Source organism: Dysidea avara, chromosome 4 (genome assembly GCF_963678975.1).
Source record: "Dysidea avara chromosome 4, odDysAvar1.4, whole genome shotgun sequence".
NCBI classification, from domain to species: Eukaryota; Metazoa; Porifera; class Demospongiae; order Dictyoceratida; family Dysideidae; genus Dysidea; species Dysidea avara.
In genome coordinates, this window is record NC_089275.1 from 16,839,377 (window position 1) to 16,862,841 (window position 23,465).

The 23,465-nt window shown below is 36.7% G+C and overlaps 2 protein-coding genes across 2 annotated transcripts; both read right to left on the minus strand.

Moving 5' to 3' along the window:
* Positions 1-1,043: 1,043 nt before the first annotated feature.
* On the minus strand, positions 1,044-3,212 carry LOC136253603 (uncharacterized). The gene has a single exon (XM_066046269.1). The coding sequence runs from the start codon at positions 3,210-3,212 to the stop codon at positions 1,044-1,046; it is 2,169 nt and encodes a 722-aa protein (XP_065902341.1).
* A 4,817-nt stretch (positions 3,213-8,029) lies between these two features.
* Positions 8,030-17,382, minus strand: LOC136253604 (ankyrin-1-like). Its single transcript, XM_066046270.1, has 21 exons — positions 17,350-17,382; positions 17,139-17,237; positions 16,979-17,077; positions 16,818-16,919; positions 16,312-16,410; positions 16,152-16,250; positions 16,007-16,105; positions 15,637-15,735; positions 15,488-15,586; positions 15,233-15,331; positions 14,607-14,705; positions 14,437-14,535; positions 14,277-14,380; positions 12,938-12,965; positions 12,798-12,896; positions 11,343-11,441; positions 11,183-11,281; positions 9,685-9,783; positions 9,500-9,617; positions 9,392-9,457; positions 8,030-8,246 (listed from the first exon to the last, which is right to left on the minus strand). The coding sequence occupies exons 1-21, from the start codon at positions 17,380-17,382 to the stop codon at positions 8,239-8,241; spliced, it is 1,845 nt and encodes a 614-aa protein (XP_065902342.1). The 3' UTR covers positions 8,030-8,238.
* Between the last annotated feature and the right edge of the window lie 6,083 nt (positions 17,383-23,465).

The following is a 23,465-nucleotide window of genomic DNA, read 5'->3' on the forward strand; positions in this document are numbered from 1 at the left end:
TTGCTATCACCTAAAACTGTAACCCTGGTATTTCACACTACCAATAGGGAATTAAAGGTGTATCCATAAACTAAAAATAATTTCAATTTTTTTCTACCATATCATGTGGTGGTCTGTATGTTCATTTTTCTAGAACACTATAGCTGTGTGTATTATGAGACGTGTGGGGGGGGATATTATGAGACACTGTGCTTGTAACTTGACTATTTCACATTAATTTTGATTATGGTAAATTTTATATGTAAATGTAAAGGGTAGCAGGGACACTGTAGACATGCAGTTAACACAGATTAGTTGACTTCATCATGCTGATTCATGAACTTCATATCTTTGTACTCCTTACTACATAGTAAGCGGTACAAAAACAGTTATTAACAGTCTTCCAATATGATAGGGCAAATTTAATGAGCTATATATATACGTACCGTACTAGCTAATTAGATTTGTGGTTGACTTACAATCACTCTCTTATCCCTTTACTCTTAAATCTGAAGGATTTAACCCACTAGCTAAACTTGTTTTAAGCTATGTGCAGTGTTGGCAAGTTACTTTGTAAAAGTAACTAGTTACATATTACTTGCAACAGAACTATTTAGTTACAGTTACATGCATATTACCCATAAAATAAAGTAACTATAATAATATTACATATTATATTACTTTGTGTCCACAGCCTTAAGCTGTCACGTGTGAAACTACCACTTTATCATGTGACATGATTGCGTTGTTGAACAATGTGCAAATCTTGGCTATAAGTAAGAAGCTGGTGAATAAGCTTTATTCAGTAGGCTTCGTTACTTCGTTGTGACTAGGCGTTACTCAGTGGATAACTAACGAGATTAATAACTTCGTTACTTGTAGTTTTTTTTTTTTAAAACCATCATTAACAATTGTGATGAAAAGATGTACAACAAAACAAATAGGCATGTGAAACCTCGGACAACATGCGAACACAAAAAGTAGAGGACTACACTGTGGGCATGGCAAGGCAAAAACAACAACAACAAAAAAGACTAATTACTGTAATTACAAAAATAAACTGTCTAATTTGTGCACCACTCTGTACAGTTTCGTGCTAGAAAAATTCTCTGAGAGGCAGAGATACTGGCAGAGGCAGCAGCATCTAACCATTCCTTAATAATGTGCTTCGAAATCCTTATATCAGCTTGAACAAAGTTTAACAAACTAGATAAATTCTTGATGGAAGACACTTGAAAATGACCAAGTACCGTGATTTCAATGGTGTCATAATAGTTAGCAATATTTAGGCAATCAAATTCAGCCAACAGCTGCAGATACTCAGTTTTGCTCTGCTTCCTATTGCGAGCAGACTGGATGTGATGGATGGAGTCCAGAGGGCATGTTAGTTCCAACAGAGTGATGGAAGAACTCTGGGAATTATATATTACAATGTCTGGATGGTAAGATGTAATAAGGAGACTCATCGGAATTGGAGAATTATCAGCATGGAAATTAGGTATATCAGCAAACACTTTAACAAATGGGATGTCAGCAAATGCTTCAGAAAGTTTAGTGGCCAAAACACGAAGAACCTGATCATGACGGTAGGTATACCGCTGTTGATTTAATGCTGCAGGGCAGCTACTGAAAACATGAGCAGTTGTTGGGCGCCGTGAATCGCAAAGCAAACACTTCGCTTCACATAGGATGGACCATCTCTGTAAATTCACAGCGGTGGGTAGAGTGTCAGATGCTGTACGAAGGAGGAATGACAATTGACCAGGGTGGAATCCCTTCAGTAGCCTGTTCCAAGTTTTACAGGAGCTCTCTAGTTCAGCGGAACTCTCAAACTTTGACTGAACAGTTAGTGACTGTAAATGATCTTTGCATTGAGCTTTGATGGAATCTGACAACTGGTGCTTAGCCTTAATATATAATGACCGAGCTGATGAGAAGGCAGATAATTGTTTTTGAGCAATCGACAGGATGGAATAGTCATTGTCTTGGATTTGTAGAGCAACATTCCCAAGACGCAAATGGAGGTTAAGTTCCTGGAGCCGCAAGTCAGAGGAGGCACTGACACAGGCTAGCAAACTTAGTTTTGCCTCCCTGGAGACATGAGAAATACTAGGACAACAAACACCTGGGTAGTACAGAATAACTCGTGTAGCACTCCGGGGAAAATTCAGCCATTTCTTCAGAAACCGTGTGGCAATAGATTCAAACTTGGAGATGGTCCCCCTGGAGACAGCATCAACACACAAATGAAACCGTGTCAGTGAGAGAATATAGTTCCGGTAAATCCACAGTTTGTACTCACCATGGATGGGGAGTGAGTCAGATGCAGAAAGTAGGTCAGTAAGATGGCTTATCATACGCTTGCCTGCAGCTTTCTTGGTAGCACTCAAAGAGACATCAATTAACTTTCCTAAAAATTTGGTTTGGCCTTCTGTGATGGATCTAGTTGTACCTTTGGATAATGGCAAGCCCATTGGTACAACTTTGGAGCCATCAAATAGAAAGGAAATACATTTAGATGGTTTAAAAGTCAATTCCAAATCTGCTGCCTTCAGGTCAATTGTTTGTAAAACTGATTTATGAACATCGATATCACAGGAGATCAAAGTGACATCGTCAGCATATCCTTTGAGTGAGTGTTCCATTGAGTCAGCAAATTTAACTGATGGTTTCCCATTGGCTTTGGTAAAAGCAGGTTTCCCATCAAGGGAGACAAAGTTCCTTGCTCTTTTAACACATGGTTTCCACTCTATTGTATGTAAAGCAACAACTTCAGAAACAACTTGATCATCACTGTCATCATAAACAATTTTACACAATCTGTCTAGGAAGTACTGACCAACTCGCGCCTTGTACCAACCAGGTGGTTCCTCTCCAGCTTCTGTCCACTTTACATACACATAGGAATCAACAGGAGGAAGAGCTTCAGAGTCCTCGATCGGAATCTTGATATGATAACCATGTGGGTGGTTCAAAGATTCAGCTAACTTTAATAAGGGGTTAAAGGCAAGTAAAAACATTACAGGCGATAGAGTATCACCTTGAAAAATGCCTCTTTGGAATGGAATTGGCTCAGTTTCCCAAGTTTTAGTTGTTATAATAACAGACAAAACAGAATAAAAGGATTGAATGTAGCGAACCACTGACATGGGAACTTTGACAGCTTCCAACATATTAAACATCAAGCCATGTGGGACAGAGCCAAATGCATTTTTCAGGTCTAGAAATGTCATCATAAGGGGACACTTGTTTGTGAGAGCATCTTGCATAATTGCAGAAAAAGTATAAATGTGCTAAAAGACTCCTGGAAGCCCAGAAACAAACCCTTTCTGTACACTAGTATCAATAACATCATTGGACCTCAAGTATTCCTCAAGGCGGCAGCTGATGATTTTGTGAAGTAGCTTCCCGACCACAGAGGTAAGTGCTATTGGTCTAAAATTAGATGGGTCACTGTGATCACCAGATTTATATATCAGCTTAATACGGGCACAACCCCAACAGGCAGGGGCACTTCCTGACTTAATGAGTTTGTTAAAAAGCGTTGCCATGAAGTGATGGGTAGATGGAAGGTGACATAGGTGAAAGTAGGTTATACCATCAATTCCAGGTGCAGACTTCCTAGAACAGCGTTGTAAAGTAGATTTGACTAGCCCAGGAGTGATTACTTTAGAATTGAATGAGGAGGAGTCACATTCAGGTATAGACTCACTAGCCCAAGATGGTAAACGATTCTCATACGTAACTGAGTAATCTGAATAGGTGTTCGTAAAATAAACAGTGGCTGCCACAGAATCAAAGGAAGGTTCAGTGCTATCAGAGGGCTGGAGCTTTTTGTGAGTGTACTCCCAAGGATTCCTCCTGAAGTCCCATTCATTTTTGCACACTTCATTAGTTCGCTGCTGACGACGGTAACACCGAAGCACTTTATTGTGAGCCCTAACAACATCAATGAAATCTTCTGTATTAGACTTGATATTCTTTCGTAACCTGTTCTTCGTCACTGAAAGGGACTGTAGAGTAGATTACTCTGTTGTCATGGGGTGGTTAAGGTGCTGTCTATCTTTTTCTCTCTTGCGGTCCTCCATACAATGCATCCGCGGAGCCCGCTCATCCATCGGTCACTATGTTAAGACTCCCCCAATTGTGGAGCTGATTCGGGCAGAGTCTCAGTTTGCCGTGGACTAAGAAAGTCCCGGTTTGTCCAGCACAGGCCATTTATGTGCTGGGGGTGGTAGGCAAGGGCAGTCCATCAAGCCCGGGTTAAAAAATATATATATATAAAAAAAAGAGTAGACTCGATGCGGCGAGGACGGTGACGGCCGTTGCCGCGGCAGTAGGGCGATTTAGTGAGTCCATATTCCAATAGGAGATCACCCACGATATTGGAAAACTGTTCCGCCGCTTCAGTAGGGGGTAAACCATCGCTGCCAAGGGAGTGGTGAAGCCAAGCCAATCTATCACGTAGAATTTCGTCGAGTTGTGACCAGCAAAGCGAGGTGGCATGTTGCCCATGACGAGAGAATTCAGCCGCCATGCTCGTCACATCACGTGATCTTCTACTCACTTTACCTCAAGCGCTAGACAGATTGAAATCACGTGTATGTTCGTTACAGTAACTAACATACACGTGATTTGTATGTTAGGCTCGTTACAGTAACTATATTACTTAGGTGACGCGTTACATTTGTAAGTAAAGTAACTTGAGTTATATTACCCGTTTTTATAGCGTATTTCGTTATATATATTACTTAGTTACCACAAAAGTAATAATATTACGTAACGCGTTACTCCCAACACTGGCTATGTGACCCATATTACCCCCTATCCCGTAATATCATGGGCTAGCATCTACTACTTGGATCAAACACAATTTGCGCACTTGGTTGGTAGTCTGCAAGCTAGGTAGCTTCACTCTCCTGCCCCACCCTGAAAACTGATTTTGGGAATGTGTCTTATTGAGAGGGGTTTCAGTCAAAACCAATGCAACCCCCTGTATCTGCCACTGGTAAATAGTCTAAAATAGTCAACTAGCTAGTACAGTAGCTAGCTAATCATACAAAAAAGATAGACCAGCTATATACAGTTAAGTAAAAATTTTAAGTCATTCGAGTCAATGCATGGGGTTGTATAATTACTACGTAGCTAAATGTCATTCCAGTTGTTACTATTGTGGCTTTAGTAGTTTGTAGTTGTGACCATGGTTCCGGGTATGGATAAGCTGTACAATTCTGATGTGTTTACATTAAGATTATTATGTAAAAGCTGATAATCATTATCATGTACAGTGGCGGATACAGGCGGGTTGCAATGGTTTCAGCTGTAACTTCCTCTGAAAATAGCGGGCGCCCCAAATTTATTTACGATTCGTGTGGGTGACGATTTAATTCGCGATCGTGTGGGTCAGTGTGGGTTGATAACATCACCAATAGTTATACATAGTGCATTATATTAAGACTTTTTCTACTGGCCAAACTTCATACTTTTGCCTTTGAAATCTGAAATATGTCGTTCATTTAATACGTCGTTTAATACGTCGTTCAACAGTAGGTAATTACCTTTTTTTCTTTTTCTTTAATATTTTTGGTCTTGAAAACTTCCTCAACCTGAAACCTCCCCCCTCTGAAAATTTCTAGATCTGCCACGAATGTATATCCCCATGTTGCCTCCAGTCTGATATTTCATTGATAGTAAGTTTAATTCAGTAAGACAGTCTTCATAACGTGCAGTCCTGAAGGTTGTACAGTGGGATCAATCTGATTGCTTTGCTGATGAAGGACTAGCTACTGCGGTCCACAAACAATATTACCATATTAACACAAGCCAAATGTAGATTTGTATAGAGTGGATGGTTTGGTAGTTGATTCTTAGAGGTTGAAGGTTTGATAACTGATTTTCTATAGAGGTTGAAATTTCATGTAGCAGACCCTTTCAATGTATTGTATTTAAATGGCATTTACTTATCAAAAGACCAGAACTATGCAAACTATGTTTTTGCCCACCTGATCATAGTTGGACCTGTTAATGTTTTTCTGCACCAACACTGATTGTGCTGTCAATACATCACACCATCACCTCCTGAGAATTAATTTAATACTATTAGCTAGTAGCTATATTAATGAGCATTAAAGTGATAATAATGCAATCAGAAGCAAATAAAAAAACATGGATAGCTATGTTCTAAGAAAACATGAAAAGGAACTATATATACAGTAAACAAACAGAAAGAAGGTCTAAGCTGAAGTCTAAGCAATTGTTATTATTATTATAAAGCTTTACAGGGACAAGCACTAAAAGTCTGAGAGCAATTTATATGTTAGACACCTCTAAATTTTACTACAAAGGGTCTACAGGTATGTCCTGTCCATTGCAATATCAAGAAGTCAAACCCTGCATGCACTGATATGTGATAACTGATTTAGTGTATATCTACCTGCATGTACTTAGAACATGCTGTAGTTTGTAGATATACATCCAGAAATTCACGGTGACACTTTGTAGTAGTATATAGTGGAAGTTTCAGTGCCTCTCTTTTGGCTAAGCATCACAGTCTTTTGTAAACTTCCATCAAAACTATTTATTATTATTATTAAAGCAATGCTTCTATAAGTTTAATTTGTGTAAGACTTTCTTTAATTTCCCAAACAACCAGCCCCCTTTAAAGTTAACCTAAATACTTTGCTTTTTTCAGGTTTAGCTAGAGCAAACCTGTTTAAAATACAGTCCTTTTGCTAAAGCCCTGAAAAGTAGAATCAATTAGATTAATAAAGTATTTTTTATAGCTACTTTACAAAATGGTGTTCTGTGGCTGTATTCTCTATACTTTCAATATTTATCCCTCAATAAAACTTTTAATCATTCTTAGTAATTCTTACAAACTATCACTACTGATTCACAGCTAGCTGCTATGTACTACTATTATAAAATTGAGCATTACAGTTTGAGCAGTTTTAAAGTATACTCATCTATATTATTCTCATTATTTCCAAGCTAACTAATCACTTATAACTCTATTCTCTACATACTTCACCAGTTTCATAATTAAAACTGTAACCCATGGCCATGCCAGAACATGATCTGTATCCTACTATTATACACCAGTTGTACCTTACTTTAGTGAGACTTTGGTAGTTTGGAACTATGTACCTACAAGTATTAAATTGATCTCTTCTAGTCAAAAAGCAAATGACAAACTACAGTCAATTTCAAAATTGTTCAAACCTGAGATCAGACAATGCAACATGGAAAATCTCAGGAGTGATAGTTGATTAATCAAATAATAATAGTAGTAGTACATGCAAACACTCATTTAAAGTAAACATGTACAGTAAACAAGCTTTAATGTAGCTATTAGCATGTTGGTTGCTGTGGTACACCCTAGGAAGCAATGGTGATGTCACCGTTTATTTAGGACTCCATTGCTTACATGTGATCATATAATACACTCGCTAACACCACCCTTCCACTGCACCAAGCTCTATCATTGCCTACTTTGTGATATTGCTAAGCATGCCAATTAACATTATTTTTTTCACAAGCCAGTAAGTGTACATAATAATACATAACAATTAACAAGTAAACAATGAAACTATGATTGCACATGTGTTTTTCATTAGAATACTATATAGATTATTATATCAAGAGAATGAGTTTGGATGAATAACATGAAATCATAGACTGGGCAATAAGCTCCTCCACAAAAATTGTAGGTAAACATTGCATTTGCGGGTTAGTATAGTCTGGCAAACAAGTTATGATGGCAAACTGCTAAGTTAATGAAGTCATGTCAAACCACAGCAATTGATCAATATATATATATATATATATAGCAACCAAACATGACACACATAACCACTGTGTATAATCCTTATCCATGATAATAAGTGAATGGGTGGGAGTTTTAATACAGCTATAGACCATGCATTCAATCTTAGATGGCATGGCACTTCATGTGACCCAAAACCTCTTAAACTAATACAACCTGTGTAATTCTTGGTAACCAACCTAACGTCACTGCACTTAAGGCATAATAACTTTATGCAGGTACATATTCAATACACCCACAGCAAACATGTTCAACTTATTGTGATGTAATACACTGCATTGTATATACTATACAATAAATCATTTTGAGTAGTTACATTGGACTTAAAATTATACCACATTAATAAAGTCAAATGACTAGCTATATACTGTACTTCCAACTTTTTCTATATATTTTAAACAAAAGAGCAGCTGAATGTTGAGCAGCATGTCCATCTATTTCTCTGATGCTGAAACCAAAGACACATTGTATAACTAAAGCACATCCATGAGATTTGTATGTGATTGTGTGTGAAGGTTGTAGCTAGTGCATGCATGCGTGGATCCAGAGTGCCTATTTATAGCATGGTGAAACTTTATGTTATAGCACTGAGGTATAGGCTGGTATAGTTTTCAAACCTGTGATTAACAATTATTAGACTTAATGGAGCTGACTTTTAGGTTAGAAAAAATGTGATTACATGCAGTTGTATAATATTGAATGCACAAAGAGATTGGAATGGGTATTGTAATAATGCTGTACAGGGAGTAAACTTATACTGTCTTTGCTAGCCAATAAATTGCAATTACTTAATTTATGGCTAATGGCCAGAGCCAAAACTATATGTAGTAGTCTACATCCTTGCTTTTATTAGTGAGTTTTCTGCCATTACTGGAAAATGTATGGCCATTGATGAACAGGGAGTAATTTTATGCTATTAGATGCTTCATGATTCCTGGTTCATGTGGCATAATATTATGGCTGTGGTGGATCCAAGGGAGTGACACAGAGAACTTGTGCCCCCCACCCCAAAATACTACACCCTAATCACAATTCATCAAAATTTCTCCAATTTTTATATTCTCCAATACAGTATTGAGCATTTGGTCAAAAGTATGTCCTGATTGTTTGATTCATCAACATTTTATCTTGTCAAATATTTGCGCTACACAGCTATATATAGCACAATTAAGAATCCTCTGCCGTTGCTGAGTATCAAACCTTACATCAAAGCCTGCTAGGAATATTTCACAAATGAAATGCAAATAGCCCTTTGTATGACATTTACTAAGCTCATGGCCACTTAGAAAGCAAAATGTTTTAGATATATTTGACTGCTCTACATCAAAAGTTTTAGTTCTAAACATTTAGGTTCTAGGAGCACCAGGCACCCTACTCCCTATACCTACTAATCTGCACCACCCCCCTCCCCCCCTCCATCAAGCCCTGGATCCACCCCTATGTGGTTACTTCAATTATACCTTTCGTGCTAACTATATGCCAGATTGTGTGGTGCAAAGCTAGTTGTAAACCAAACTGATTTGTAACACTCCCAGTGGCCTTTATTCTGCCCACACGCTATACTACAAAAATATTACAGTTCTTTACCATCATTTGACCCATGGCCTGAACTTGCATCAGAATGAGCATCACATGACTTGTCAGAGTCTTGGTCTATATAATAGTATACTGTATATGAAGCATCAGACATCATACCATAATCAGTAATCAGCTGTTCTGTCACCTGATTATTCAATTTCATCTCCTTCGCGAAATATTGAATAATATGATATTGTTTACATCGTGCTGCCTCTTGTATTGGTATCCTGTTGAACTAAGTGTTCAAGATAATAATTTATGTGACACATATATCTATTAGCTTCAGGCTATTTTCACCTTACCTTGTTGGTTACATAAACATCAGCTCCAGCTTTTACTAGCATTTCAGTCACTTCAAGATTACCATTGCTGGATGCAATATGTAAAGGAACATCACCATCCTAGTGTGTATATACTGTAAACATGAATTCTAGCAATGTGTTAGCTATATGTGACCGGGCCTGCGAAAACAGGGCATGTGGGCACACAAAATTTGCCTTTTTTGTTACAGTTTCGCCACTCATAACTTTTTACTCCATTAAGCTATGGCCATAAATGTTTCAGCCTTACTCAAACAAATAATTGGCTTTATTGTGTAAGTTACAGAATTCAAAGAGTTTATTCCTGTACCGAGATATGACCTGCTATGTGACAGGATGTAGTTTGTGCCCACGTGCCCTGTTTTCACAGGCTCAGTCACATAATATCTTCCACGTGACATATCTTCCACACAAACAATCATCATATAGCTACAGTATTAATAACTTTTGAATTGAATGTACTAAACGTAATGAATACAGGTAGCCATGTGTGGGAATAATTCATATTTTTATGTTTCACTTGTAGTTCAAGGGATATATCCACTGCTATATGTATTCACTACTTCTCAGTTGATATATCCTTCCATCATTAATAAATAAATTAATAATTTTTTTAATATACTATAGTCACTATAACATGTGGTGTAAGTGACTTAGTATATCAAAACTGTACCTACTAGGAAAGGACTAATTTCTCCTAAGACTCAATGAGAGGTGATCAATTTGAAAATTATATTTCAAAAGTAAGGCTGCTGAAAATCCTGTGTTTTGAAGTGCTTAATTTTATTATCAAAACCCTTATTTTTAAGGTATGTATTTAATTAAATGTTAACAGGACTTAGAACTGTGTCCCTAGACACTTGCTTATCAGAGATTCTGAACTTGATTAAGTTCTACATGAATACATATCCATACATATATAAAAACTTCTTTCACAAAACTAACAAAAAAATTATGTTCCACTTGTGTATCTGAGGGAGTTACATAAAGTTCTCCAAAAAATTATATGTAATAAGTACATATATCATCCTTTCAAATACTAAAGGAGGTGCTCTGAAATAACTACATTGTTAATGAATCAGGCTAAGGTATTTCACTCTTCTTATGAAAAAAAATATTGTTAGGAATGGTTGCTACAAAGATTGATATCGCATCCACGCGTGCTATATAGCACCAGTTTAAGCTAACAAAATTATTGATACATTTCAGCTTCTTGTGGTTGCAGCAATAGATCCATCCCCAAAAGCTAATTTCAAACTTTCTTGTGGGGTGTGTGCTGCCAGAATACTGGAATGAGCATCCTCCACATGCTGATTACACTTTACACACCTGTTAATTGCATATATAGCTGGACCCTGTTAGCACCCCTTTGTTAAAATACTAGACCTGTCCCTGCTACTTTACCCTTTTCAATGCAATGGAGTACTCCACATACATGTAGAAAATCTATAGCTTAATAAGCACCATTACAGTATCTCACTTCTCTTCTAGCATTAACATTTCCTGCTGACTTGATCAACATCTCCACTACTTTAGCATGACCATGCTGCACAGCAACATGTAGAGAAATCCGTCCATCCTATGCATAGGGTGACAAGTTCAATTAAATTTTTTTTAATAAGACATAATTATTGTCACACTTTAGTAGCAGCATTGACATCTCCTTCTGACTTGATTAACACCTCCACTACTTGCAACTGGCCATATTGTGCAGCAACATGTAGAGGAGTTACGCCATTCTAAGAGACAGACAAACTAATACAATGGTGCAATCAGAAAACTAGTAGACCTGAGTGTTATTTATCCCTTAAATTCCACAAGACTATGCATGATGTTTTAATTTGTTTTGAAACTGAATTCAAAATGCTACTGTATAGCACACAAGTTGAATGGTAAGAATTATAATGAGTTTGGCAAATTTGTTGCTTACCGTTTACAGTTTTGGTGTTCTATTACATTTTGTCACAATGGACTTTATCCACAATGATGTCACGAGCAACAAGATGGCCGCATTATTTGGGGTACTAATGTACAGGCGCCTATGGAGAAATTGTTTTGATCCATCATATTTCAGTCATGAAGCAAGATATCGAGGAGTAACCAACAGGTATGGGTATAAAGTAACAAAAACTATTGCAAACAAGCATTATCTTGAAAAATTTCCGGCATGCGATACAAACCATTTGTTGTACTGTCTTGTAACCATGCCTGTTGTTTAGAGCTTGATATCTTCTTCCCTGGCTGAAATATGATCGATCAAAAGAATTTCTCCATACATTAGTACCCCAAATAATGCGGCCATCTTGTGCTCATGACATCATTGTGGATAAAGTCCATACCTAATTGTCCAATTTGTCAAAAGTTTCCCCATCAAATATTTATACTATATACAGTATATCCACTGTACAGTAATCACTAGGATCTATTGTGTTAGCATGAACAATATGCAGACTGCAAAGTCTATTGCAAGGGATCTGAAACTTCCAAAATTCAGTAGATGATTTGCACAATGTTAAAGTTAAAAAAGATTTATTATAATTCATTGAAACACTGAAATATTTTAAAACTTATTGTAAAGTTGTAAAATAACATCATAGCATATTGACTATTAAGTGTATGCCTGTCACATAACTTATCTGCTATGCATTTGTTTATTGGTTGTGATGATCAGCTCTGTATAAAGCTAGTCACATTCAATCTATCTGTTTGTTAAACACAATTATAATCTGTAACTGTTTATAATCTTTGAGTTGATAGAATCTACCAAGGTGTCAATTCAGCTGCAGCACAAGTTAAAATAGTCCACAAGAAATGTTTGTAATCTATGCTGGTAGCTTTTTTGATATGTACTGATGTTCCTTATTGGGTTAAACATTGCTGCTGCAGTACAAGAGCTAAAGTGATTATTTTAAAATTAGCAACTTTTAAAAACATTTTGTACATTTATCTGTCTTAAAAAATATGGTAAAACCAAGCATAAACCTAAAGCAGCTTCAAGGAACATTCGTACCTTGATAAATGATCAGCTATGTATGGTAATAATTTTATGAAGATACAGTAGTAGTAGTAGTAGTAAAATACTAGTTGTATATTACTTTAGTAGAAGCATGAGCTTTTGCTTCTGACTCCAACAGTGCAATAACTGCTTGAGTATTGCCACTTTTTGCAGAAAAATGAAGGGGAGTCCATCCATCCTATAATGACAGATAAAATCAGCAGTAATATTTCAAGATACAGCAGTGGCGTGATGAATATTGTTTTGCCTTATGAGTCACGAATGTTCAAAAACTCATTACTGTCTGGCATTGCTGATGTTATCTAATTACATAGTCACCTGAGTGAAATAGGTGAAGAAAAACTTCAGCAATTTATTAGAATCCGATTTCTCTAACAAAACAATTATAGTTTTGGCACTACATTAATTGAAATTCTAATAATATTACATTCATTTATTCTGTAAGTGATCAAGGTTACTATATTGTGAGCATACTATGCATAATTTTAAGTATTAATTTTCTCCCTTAGGCCACGAAAAGTTAATTATATGTTTCTGGTTCCCTTCCTGGTCATTTTTTTCGCTGAATCAATTGCACAATCATCATACAATAATAATTTATAATATGTGACTGGATTTTGGAAAAATGATCCAAATCGCACATTAGAAGTTTCGAGATAAACGGTTTTAAAGAATTGAAGCCAGCATAACTCTCCAAGGATAGCAAGCACGCGTATGAAATTTACACAAAAGATGCATCAATCTGTTACCTTTCAAGCCACTTCCAGTACTTGTAGCTGCTTGTACAGTTTCCCGCCAAATAAGATAGAAAATCTGAGCAGTTGGACGAGCGAAGTAGTATCACCAGTGCTCACAAAGGGGTGGAGGCTGGGGGGTGGAGGCTGGGGGGTGGAGGCTGGGGGGTGGCGGGGAGGGCAAAAGATAGGCCCCAAAATGGAGGCAGACCACGATTGGAGTCCAGACACGAGATTACAGGGCTGTGCTGGCTCCTTAGTGGCTGATATGTAGCAAAATCTACAGAGAACACGTCTGGCCAACATTATAAGGCTGTCCACCAGTAAATCACTGATTCTTGCCAAGCCAGGTCCTTCACAAGGCCCGAAACCGCCATTTGGGCACTCCACACCACCCAGAAAAGACGTCTATTAAAACCAGCCTCGTGTAGTTTGAGTAGTGCTGAGGGTCAAAACTTGTAGTACGATAGTGCAGCTATCCACTGGTGGTGTTAGTTTGATTTTGCCTGATGTGCGATTTGGTTCGGTTCTGTAAAATCTGGTCACATATTTTAAACCTGTTGAAAAGTTTTCATGTCTTGTAAACACTTTTTTCTTATAAAGATGTACTAACTTTATGCAACAACTTTGTTTTCCCCTATAGCCTGCAAATTCCATGTACTGCTACAAATGTCAATTGTAGTGTACCACATCAAAAAAAGAAAAAGAAAAAAAGCCTGGTCACCTGGTCAATTTTAGGGAATTGGTAGGACCAGAAATATATAATTAACTTTGCACGGCCTTACTTGTGAAATCCACAACTATTTATATGTATACATAGTTGCCTCACTTTACTGGTAAAATTAACACTGGCATCTGACTTGATCAACATTTTCACTACATCAGCATGAAAAATTTTTGTAGCAAAATGCAAAGGAGTCCATCCATCCTTGATGAAAAGAAAATTATTAATACTCTTGGTCAGATGTGTAATTATTGCCTTACTTTAGTAGCAGCATTGACATCTGCTTCTGACTTGATCAACATCTCCACTATTTGAGAATGAACATTTAGTGTAGCAAAATGAAGAGGAGTCCATCCATCCTTAATCAAAACAATTTACCAAAATTAATGGATGTATAATATTATATATACATTAAATTTTGTTGTCTCACTTTAGTACAAGCATTGACATCAGCTTCTGACTTTATAAACATCTCTACTACTTGAGTGTGGCCATTTTGTGCAGCGACATGCAAAGGTGTTACTTCATCCTATACAGAAGAAATGACGTGTTACATATATTGTTAAAAGTGAGAATCCTTTTGTTAGCTGAAGTGAAATGGCCATGTTGATCTTCATTGATTGTGGCAGTACCATCTGCATGGTGCCATTCTTTTCTTTAATGTGATGTACAAGGGTTCACTAACCATGAATGATGTGACAAAAAGTAAACAATAAGTATAAAAAAAAATAGAAATTTGATAACGGACCATAGAACTAAATATTAGAAGTGAAACAAAGTAACTGTACAGTCATGGTTATAAAAATACCATATGGGCAGCTAGTTATTATTATGATTGGTTAAAATATGCACTATAGTATATGCCAGCAGCAGTCTGCTATATGTACGTATAGCTGCAGGTGTAGTGTAGGCAACCACACTTTATTTACTACTTTTTATTTTAGAATCTATACAATATCATTATAACAATTATATACATGTCCTAGAACTTGTACTGGCAATTGGTTTAACAAAAGAAATACTTTATAATAAGAAACACTGTTATTGTTGCATTACTTTGGTAGACGTATGAACATTTACTTCTGATTTAATCAACATTTCCACTGCATGAACAAAGCCACTTTTAGTAGCAAAATGCAGAGAAGTCCACCCATCCTATAGTGAATAATTAGTAGTTATTGTTACAGTTCCCATTTTACAAGGTACTGTATGTAATACAAAGTATTATGGCAAAATGCTTTGAATTCAATAATGTACTAGTGTGTTAGAAGTATGCAAAAATATCTGAATAAGATGAAGATAACTCCTCACATTAGTGATCATGTTTACATCTGCCCCTGAATTTATCAATGTTTCAATTGCTTGTGCGCAACCATTTAGTGCTGCATAATGTAGCGGAGTTGATCCTTCCTATAAGGAGAGTAGATTTATATTCAGACAGTTACTGTAGTAGACCTTACATTAGTTTTAAAATCAATAATTGCTTTAGAATTTGCCAACAATTTTATTACTTCAGAATGACCACTGCAAGCAGCACAATGCAATGGAGTCCAACCTTCCTGTAGTGACAAAATTAACAACAATCTAAATCATTAATGAAGAACAGTAGAGAGTTGATTATTGAGATGTCTTTTAAGAAAAGCACAACATCAATTATCCTCATTGTATGTCAAAGTGGCCTTGTGCTCAATGAGGTTTATCAACAGGTGTGTGTTCTGTTAGAGTAAATTTACAAAGCTGTTTGATTTAGCATATGTATGTATGTACTTTTCAGTATGCCTCTACGTCAGATAATTGATTCTCCACTGTATTGTCTACATATTTTTATACTTTTGTAACAATATCAATATTTGCTTTTGACCTTATCAATATTTCTACCACTTGAACATAGCCATTAAGTGCAGCAGCATGTAGAGGAGTCCATCCATCCTGTAGTAAATAATAAATTTAGTAGCACAACTATCATTTTTTGTACTATGTCACTGCCATTAATATCTGCCTCTTCTCTCAAAAGAATTGACACTAGGTCAGAATGGCCATTTCCTGCAGCAACACGTATGGGAGACCACCCTTCCTACAGTAATTAACAAAATTAAGGCTTACTACCACTAATAGAATGTTGTGCAATTGCTTACTGTAGTAGTAGTATTAATATTTGCTTCTGACTTGATCAATTTCTCCGCTATCTGAGTATGACCATTTTGTGCAGCAGAGTGAAGAGGACTCCATCCTTCCTATATGATGACAGTTAAATCAAAAGTAAACATTACTCTCCATGAAAGAGATAGCTAATGGTGCTCAAATGTATTATTTACAAGTGTAAGTAGTAGTATGGGAAATAGGCACCACTTTAGTAACATACATATATCAAGTAAGTGACTGTGCTAGGTCCCACTTTGTGTATAGCAGGCTGTTTTTCAGAATGGGAAATTTTCTTACTATCTTACTGGCTACTATTAGTATTAAGATTAATATGTTTACATGGCCAGTGTTTCTCATAATGGATCTATACTAGCATTTTTTGCTTTAGAACCTTCAAGGGCTATCGGTTTAGAATCACCATAATTTGTATCACATGTACAGGTATGCATTCTTAAACAAGTCACACTCAAAATTAATGTATGCACATTTTTTGTCTCACTTTAGTAACAACATTGACATTTGTTTCTTGCTTCACCACCAATACCTCTACTACTGTAAAATGGCCATTTTGTGCAACAATATGCAGAGGAGTCCATCCATCCTATATATTGAATTGATATATCACTCAAATGATATGCAACTGTGCAACTACTGCTTAACTGTAGTAGTAGCATTGATGTTTGCTTCTGAGTTAATCAGCTCATTTACAACTTGAAGATAGCCATCTAGTGCAGCAAAATGAAGAGGAGTCCAACCATCCTATAGTGTACATCATACATATATGTAAATTTTGTACACAAAAGCATTATCATTTTCCCACATAATTAGTTGCATTAACATTCGCCTGTGACTGCAATAACACCTCCACCACTTCAGCATGGCCATTGTCAGCAGCATAATGAAGAGAAGTCATTTCATCCTACAGCAAAGAACAAATCAGAAATAATCATACAGAACGGTAGTACTGTATATTAGAAATTATGTAGGTTCGGACTTTCTTGCCCAAAAAATATCACCCAGAAAGGGCTCACTTTTCTTTTACGATCGACAGATTGGCAAGGCATGACCAAGCCAAAAAATGTCCTCAGACCAATCCCAAACCTTTTCAACAAGTTTTTATAATCATAACTCGACAATGAATAAGGCTATGGGCTTGATTTTTCACTGCTTGATGTCACTTCATCCTGAGACATGCATTTTCGCCCAATGCAGTACATACAAGACATGTATCATATACTTACATTTGTCCTCCTTTGTGTCCAAGTTCTTTTCACTGACAACACAAGGTGTTAATATGCGATAGTGCGATATGGCTTCCCTGTGGCTGTATTGAATATCTATCATTCTAAATGTCCATATTTTCTGTAGTGAGTGGATTGATTGAAGAGACACTTCTCATACTGTTCTTTATTTGTAACGCTGTCTAACAGGTGGAATATAGCTAAAAAATGAAGCGTAATGGCTACTTCATTTTTTCAGTAATTGATTGTGGGGCACATGTTGAGGTGTGTATTCAGACATGAAATTAATTTTATAGCATGACTAGTATCATTCTTTCTTTTGATGTTGTGTGTGTCGGTTCACTAGTCATTATTATGTTATAAAAAAGCAAACAACCAAGTTGGAGGAAAGATTAGGAATTTTAGGGATCAAATGGAAAAAGTAGTGAAACAAGGGAAGTAAAACAAGAGAACAGCTAATAATTTGTGAAACAAGACATGTTATTTATACCTGCAGATATACAGTACTAATGGACATTTAATCCCTAATTCAGTCATGGAAGTACAGGGATTAAATATCCATTAGTATATCTTATCTACAGGTATAGACAACCTCTCTTGTTTCACTACTTTTTAGCTATTCCTTTGATCCCTAATCCAATATAATAATATTCCTTTTCCTCTAACTTGTGGTGTATAATATCATATATATATATATATATATAATATACCAAAGCAACCAAGCTGTAAAAAATACGTGCGGCCTCAAAAAGCCAGGGTGAAAAAGATGTGAAATCAAAGGTGACACCAATACAAGAAATGACTGATGGTAGGTTAATGGCAAAAATTTAATAACAACAATTCAGGTGAATTTGTGTTGCCTTCTCCAAGGATTTGGCACCAAATTCACGTCGTTATTGAAATTTTTGCCATTAATCTACCATCACAGTCATTTCTTGGCCATTACCTTTGATTTCAGATTTTTTCACCCTGGATTTTTGGGGCCACACGTTTTTTTTTACAGCTTGGCCGTTTTGGTATAGATATCACTTCTTTTTGTATCTGTATACCCCAAATCTGGCCTATGGCCAGCTTTGGAGTTTCTTTTACTTGTCTTTTTCTTTACTACAAAAAGAAGGAAGACATCAAGAACTGAGTTCTGTGGATATTTTTTATAGTGATGCATTCTTTTCACAAAAAATAATACTGTATAAAAATTCTCTCCCCTACAGGTAGACTAGCTTGTAGCAGAAATCTCTACAAGATAACTTGTTTGTATACAGAGTGATTTCCAATGTACCTTCAGAATGATTTGTTGTAGCTGAATTCTCCACGGAGTGTTTTGTTTGTAGCTGAACTCTTTACAGGATGACTTGTTTGTAGCTGAACTCTCCACAAAGTGACTTTATTGTAGCTGAATTCTCTACAGGTTTGTAGTTGAACTTTCTACAGGGTGACTTGTTGGTGGCTGAACTTTCTTAAGTGTGACTTTTTTTGTAGCTGAAATGGTGACTTGTTTAATACTGAATTCTCCACAGGGTGATTAATTTGTAGTTGAAATTTTTACAGAGTGACTTGTTGGTAGCTGAATGCTCTACCGGGTGGATTTTTTTTGCAACTGAACTCTCCACAGGGTGATTTGTTTGTAGGGGTGATTTGTTTGTAGGGATGACTTGTTTGTAGGGATTACTTGTTTGTGTCTAAACCTTCCAAATGGGAATTTGTTTGCAGCTGAACATCTCTACAGGATAGACTGTTTGTAGCTAAACTCTACCAGGTGACTTGTTTGTAGCTGAGCTCTCTACAGGGTGACTTCTTTGTAGCTGAACTCTCTACATGGTGATCTGTTTGTTGGCTGAACTTTCTACAGGGTGATTTGTTTTGTAGCTGAACTCTGTACTTGGTGACCTGAATACCCTAGGGGGTGACTTGTTTACTAAACTCTCTACAAGGTTACTTGTTTGAGGCTGAATTCTCCACAAGGTGAATATTTCTAGTTGAACTCTCCACAGAGTGACTTTTTTTACAGCTGATCTCTCCACAGGGTGATTTGTTTGTAGCTAAGCTCTCTTCAGAGTGACTTGTTTGTGGCTAAGATTCCACAGAGTGATTGTTTGTAGCTGAAATCTCTAAAGGGTGACTTGTGTGCAGCTGATAGGGTGACTTAATAGCCGAAGGTGAATTGTTTGTAAACTCTATTTTTTTGTACCTGATCTCTTCACAGGGTTATTTGTTTGTAGCTGAAATCTCTATATTGTGACTTTTTTATTACTGAAGTGTGATTTATTTGTAGCTGAATTCTCTACACCGTGACTTGTTTGTAGCTGGACACGGTGTAGAGAATTCAGCTACAAATAAATCGTTACTGGGTGACTTTTTAAAGCTTAACTCTACAAGTGACTTGTTTGATGTGGCTGACCTAAGTGGTACAATAAGTGATACAATATACAAACTGTTCCGGTACACAGTTCATATTCAGTACACAGTTTCAGTTCGCGTTTGCAGTACACAAATGTTTCAAGCTTGGAAATATGTATGCATGAAAATCACAATAATTTTTCTTTTTTTCTGTAAATATGCTCACAGTGTGGCATGCTGGCTTTCTTGGCCGCACAACACACTACCGTGTGACTTGATTATACATGAATAAATAAAGCAGAGCCATCCTAAGTTACAATAAATCTGTACTAAACTTGAAGTCATTGTTCTAGTTGTCAAATAGCTTCTTAAATTCATCAGTTTATTGAGCCTCTACAATACTACAAGGAAGGGAGTTCCAGAGGTTCACTACACAAGTAGATTTTTTCTTTGGGGTGAATCAGGAATTTGGGGGTGACTGAGTAACCTGGGATAGCTAGCTACACTTGTCAAATTTTTTGACCATATAAATAGTTGAATTAATTATATAGTTGCCAGATTAGTTTGTCTAGGTTTTGTCACCAGGTGCAGTGTTGGAAGTAATGCGTTACATAAGTAACGCGTTATTCCTTTTGTGGTAACTAAGTAATATAACGAAATACGCTATAAAAACATACCTAAGTAATATAGTTACTGTAATGAGTCTAATATTACGTAATATTATTACTACAAGTAATGAAGTTACTAATCTCCTTAGTAATCTACTGTGTAACGCCTAGCCACAATGAAGTAATGAAGCCTACTGAATGAAGTTTATTCACCAGCTTCTTATTTATAACCAAGATTTGCACATTTCCCAACAACGCAATCATGTCACATGATAAGGTGGTAGTTTCACACGTGACAGCTTAAGGCTGTGGACACAAAGTAATATAATGTGTAATATTATTATAGTTACTTATTTTTTTGGGTAATATGTAACTGTAACTAAATAGTTCTGTTGCAAGTAATATGTAACTAGTTACTTATAAAAAGTAAATGTCCCAACACTGCTGGGTGTTGATTTTTGTGATTAGGTGAAACCAGATGGTTGGTACCGTTTTATGCATGAGTACTACTCATGCACATAATTCTATTGGTAGTGTGTTGAATATGTTGAATAAACAATTTCTAGGCAGGTATTAGCGATCTAACAAATCTGAGTGAATATCTTCTAAAAAAATTTACTTGTGCTATCTGAGATTGTATAATGACATTTTAATAGTTGTAAGGCCATTCTCAAAATAAGGAATTTTTAAAAATAAAACAATAATGATGATTTTCTTACTCCCCATGAAAAGTTAAATCTGATGGTGTATAGGTTTTCTTGATTTGAGCTTTGTTAGCAATTAAAACATGTGTAAAATATTTATGTAGCATGCGCATTTTTACCCAGTACATTTTTATATGGCTAGTTTTCGCTCAGTGGGTCACAAATGTTACCACTGTATATATCCCTTTTACTTGTATGTTGCATATGAAACTATATAAAGGTGTATGTTCTTTATCAACAATTGCAAAAGTACACTATCGCCTTAAATTCCAACTATCAAAAGGAGAAGCTTTATAGTAGTTAACTACAGTATGAATCAAATTCTTAACCATAAAACTTCCATTCCCTGATAAAAATAAAATTTAATTGAAAACACTTTAACGTGTATATGTTCTGGGTACATGACTAGCATTTTTGTTAGTACAGTACAAGTGTGACTATATGAAAACTAAACAGGTAAAAACTATAATTGTGACCAAGTCTGGGAAAACCAGTCTTACAGGTTTTTGCAATTGAATTCGGCGATTTTGCAATTGAATTTGTCCTATTTGCAATTGAGTTTGTCACTTTTGCAATTGAATTAGTCCCGTTTGCGTGATTTCGTCGGTTTTGCAACTGAATTCGTCGCTTTTGCAATAGAATTCGTCACTTTTGCAGTTAAATCCGTCCGTAACAAGAATGGCAGCTGGAGAAAACACGAAAACATGATGTAGCAGCTGCTACAAGAACTTGTTGAAGTACAACAGTAGTAAACAACTCTTTATAAGGCAATAATTCTTCCTCTACAGCCTATCCAGCAACATTCCAAACTCTACTACGCCATTCGCGATGGGTGTGGTCACTCGCGAGCAAGCTAATTAACTTGTCAGACAGCTATCAACTTCGCGTACTACCAGCTCCAATTACCTTCTAGTGTCTCAAGTGTAACTCTCCGTGGCATAAACAATTCATCTCTTAATGAACGGTTGGTTTCTTGGAGCCGTTTTGTTTATGACGAATTGTAATGCAAACGCGACGAATTCTATTGCAAAACCGACTAATTCAACTGCAAAACCAACGAATTCAATTGCAAAACTGATGAATTGCAAACGGGACGAATTCAATTGCAACACCGACGAATTCAATTGCAAACGGGACGAATTCAATCGCAAAGGCGACGAATTCCATTGCAAAAACCTGTATCACCCATGTCAGCAGATTCGATTTTTCATCCAGGACACAAACTATCTAATTCCACAATCAAAATCAGCTAGACTTGAGTGGTCTGGTTTTGCTGGTTGCTTTTCCCAAGCCCAGTGGTGATCTGTACTTGGGGTGTGGGGCCCTGGTCAGCCTGGGGATGGCTGTATGTGGCTGTACAGCTCTGTGGTGTTGAATAAGTTCCTCTGCTGTGAATTTCCTTACATTTTAGCCAATTTTGAGACCTGAATGGCCCAAAACTTGGCCTAATTTATCCCTACACCTTCCTTTTCAATTTTTGAACACCATCTTTCCCGCCTTTCAGGCCCCCACATCCCACCCCTTTTGGAGCTCGCCTGATACAGTCAAGCTCGGTTTAAAAATTATCTAAAATGGCAGGAAGCTAAGTTGTTGGCTACTGGCACAGTGGATGCTCTGGAAGGTAAGGAATTGGTCTAAAACGTGTGAAAATTTGGTACGCATAGTGTCAACCATTGGGGTGCTAAAACACTCTAAATACTTAAAACCGGCATTTCTCAATATTTTTAAAGGCGATAAGACCGGTTTTCCCAGACTGGGTCACAATTAATGATCTGTTAGTGGGCATGATTTACAGACAGCAAAATGCAGATCCTGGCTGCATGTATGCCTACAGATAGAAAACCCAAGAAGTGGGCATGGCTTATGAAAGAAGCTGGGCTGCAACAGGACTAGACTATGACATGTCAATGTACTTCCCTATCGTCCAAATTATTAATTCATTGTGATAAGTTATTCTTGCTCCACATATACTTACAAACAGTATCACATGCCTAAGGTGGAGAACAGTACTCAAAAATGGGGGGCAAGTCATGTGGGGTGGCTGTAAGTTACAAAGTATTTTAAAATCAGTAACTGTACCTTGCCAATACTAGGGGGTCTGGGGGCATGCTCCACAGGAAAATTTTGGGATTTGAATGCTATGAGATTGAATCTGAGAGCATTTTAAGTGGTACAATAGGATACTCCTATAATAATTATTATGGAAATAACTATCATTAAGAGACTGTACAATTGAATACATGAGTAAATAAAGGAA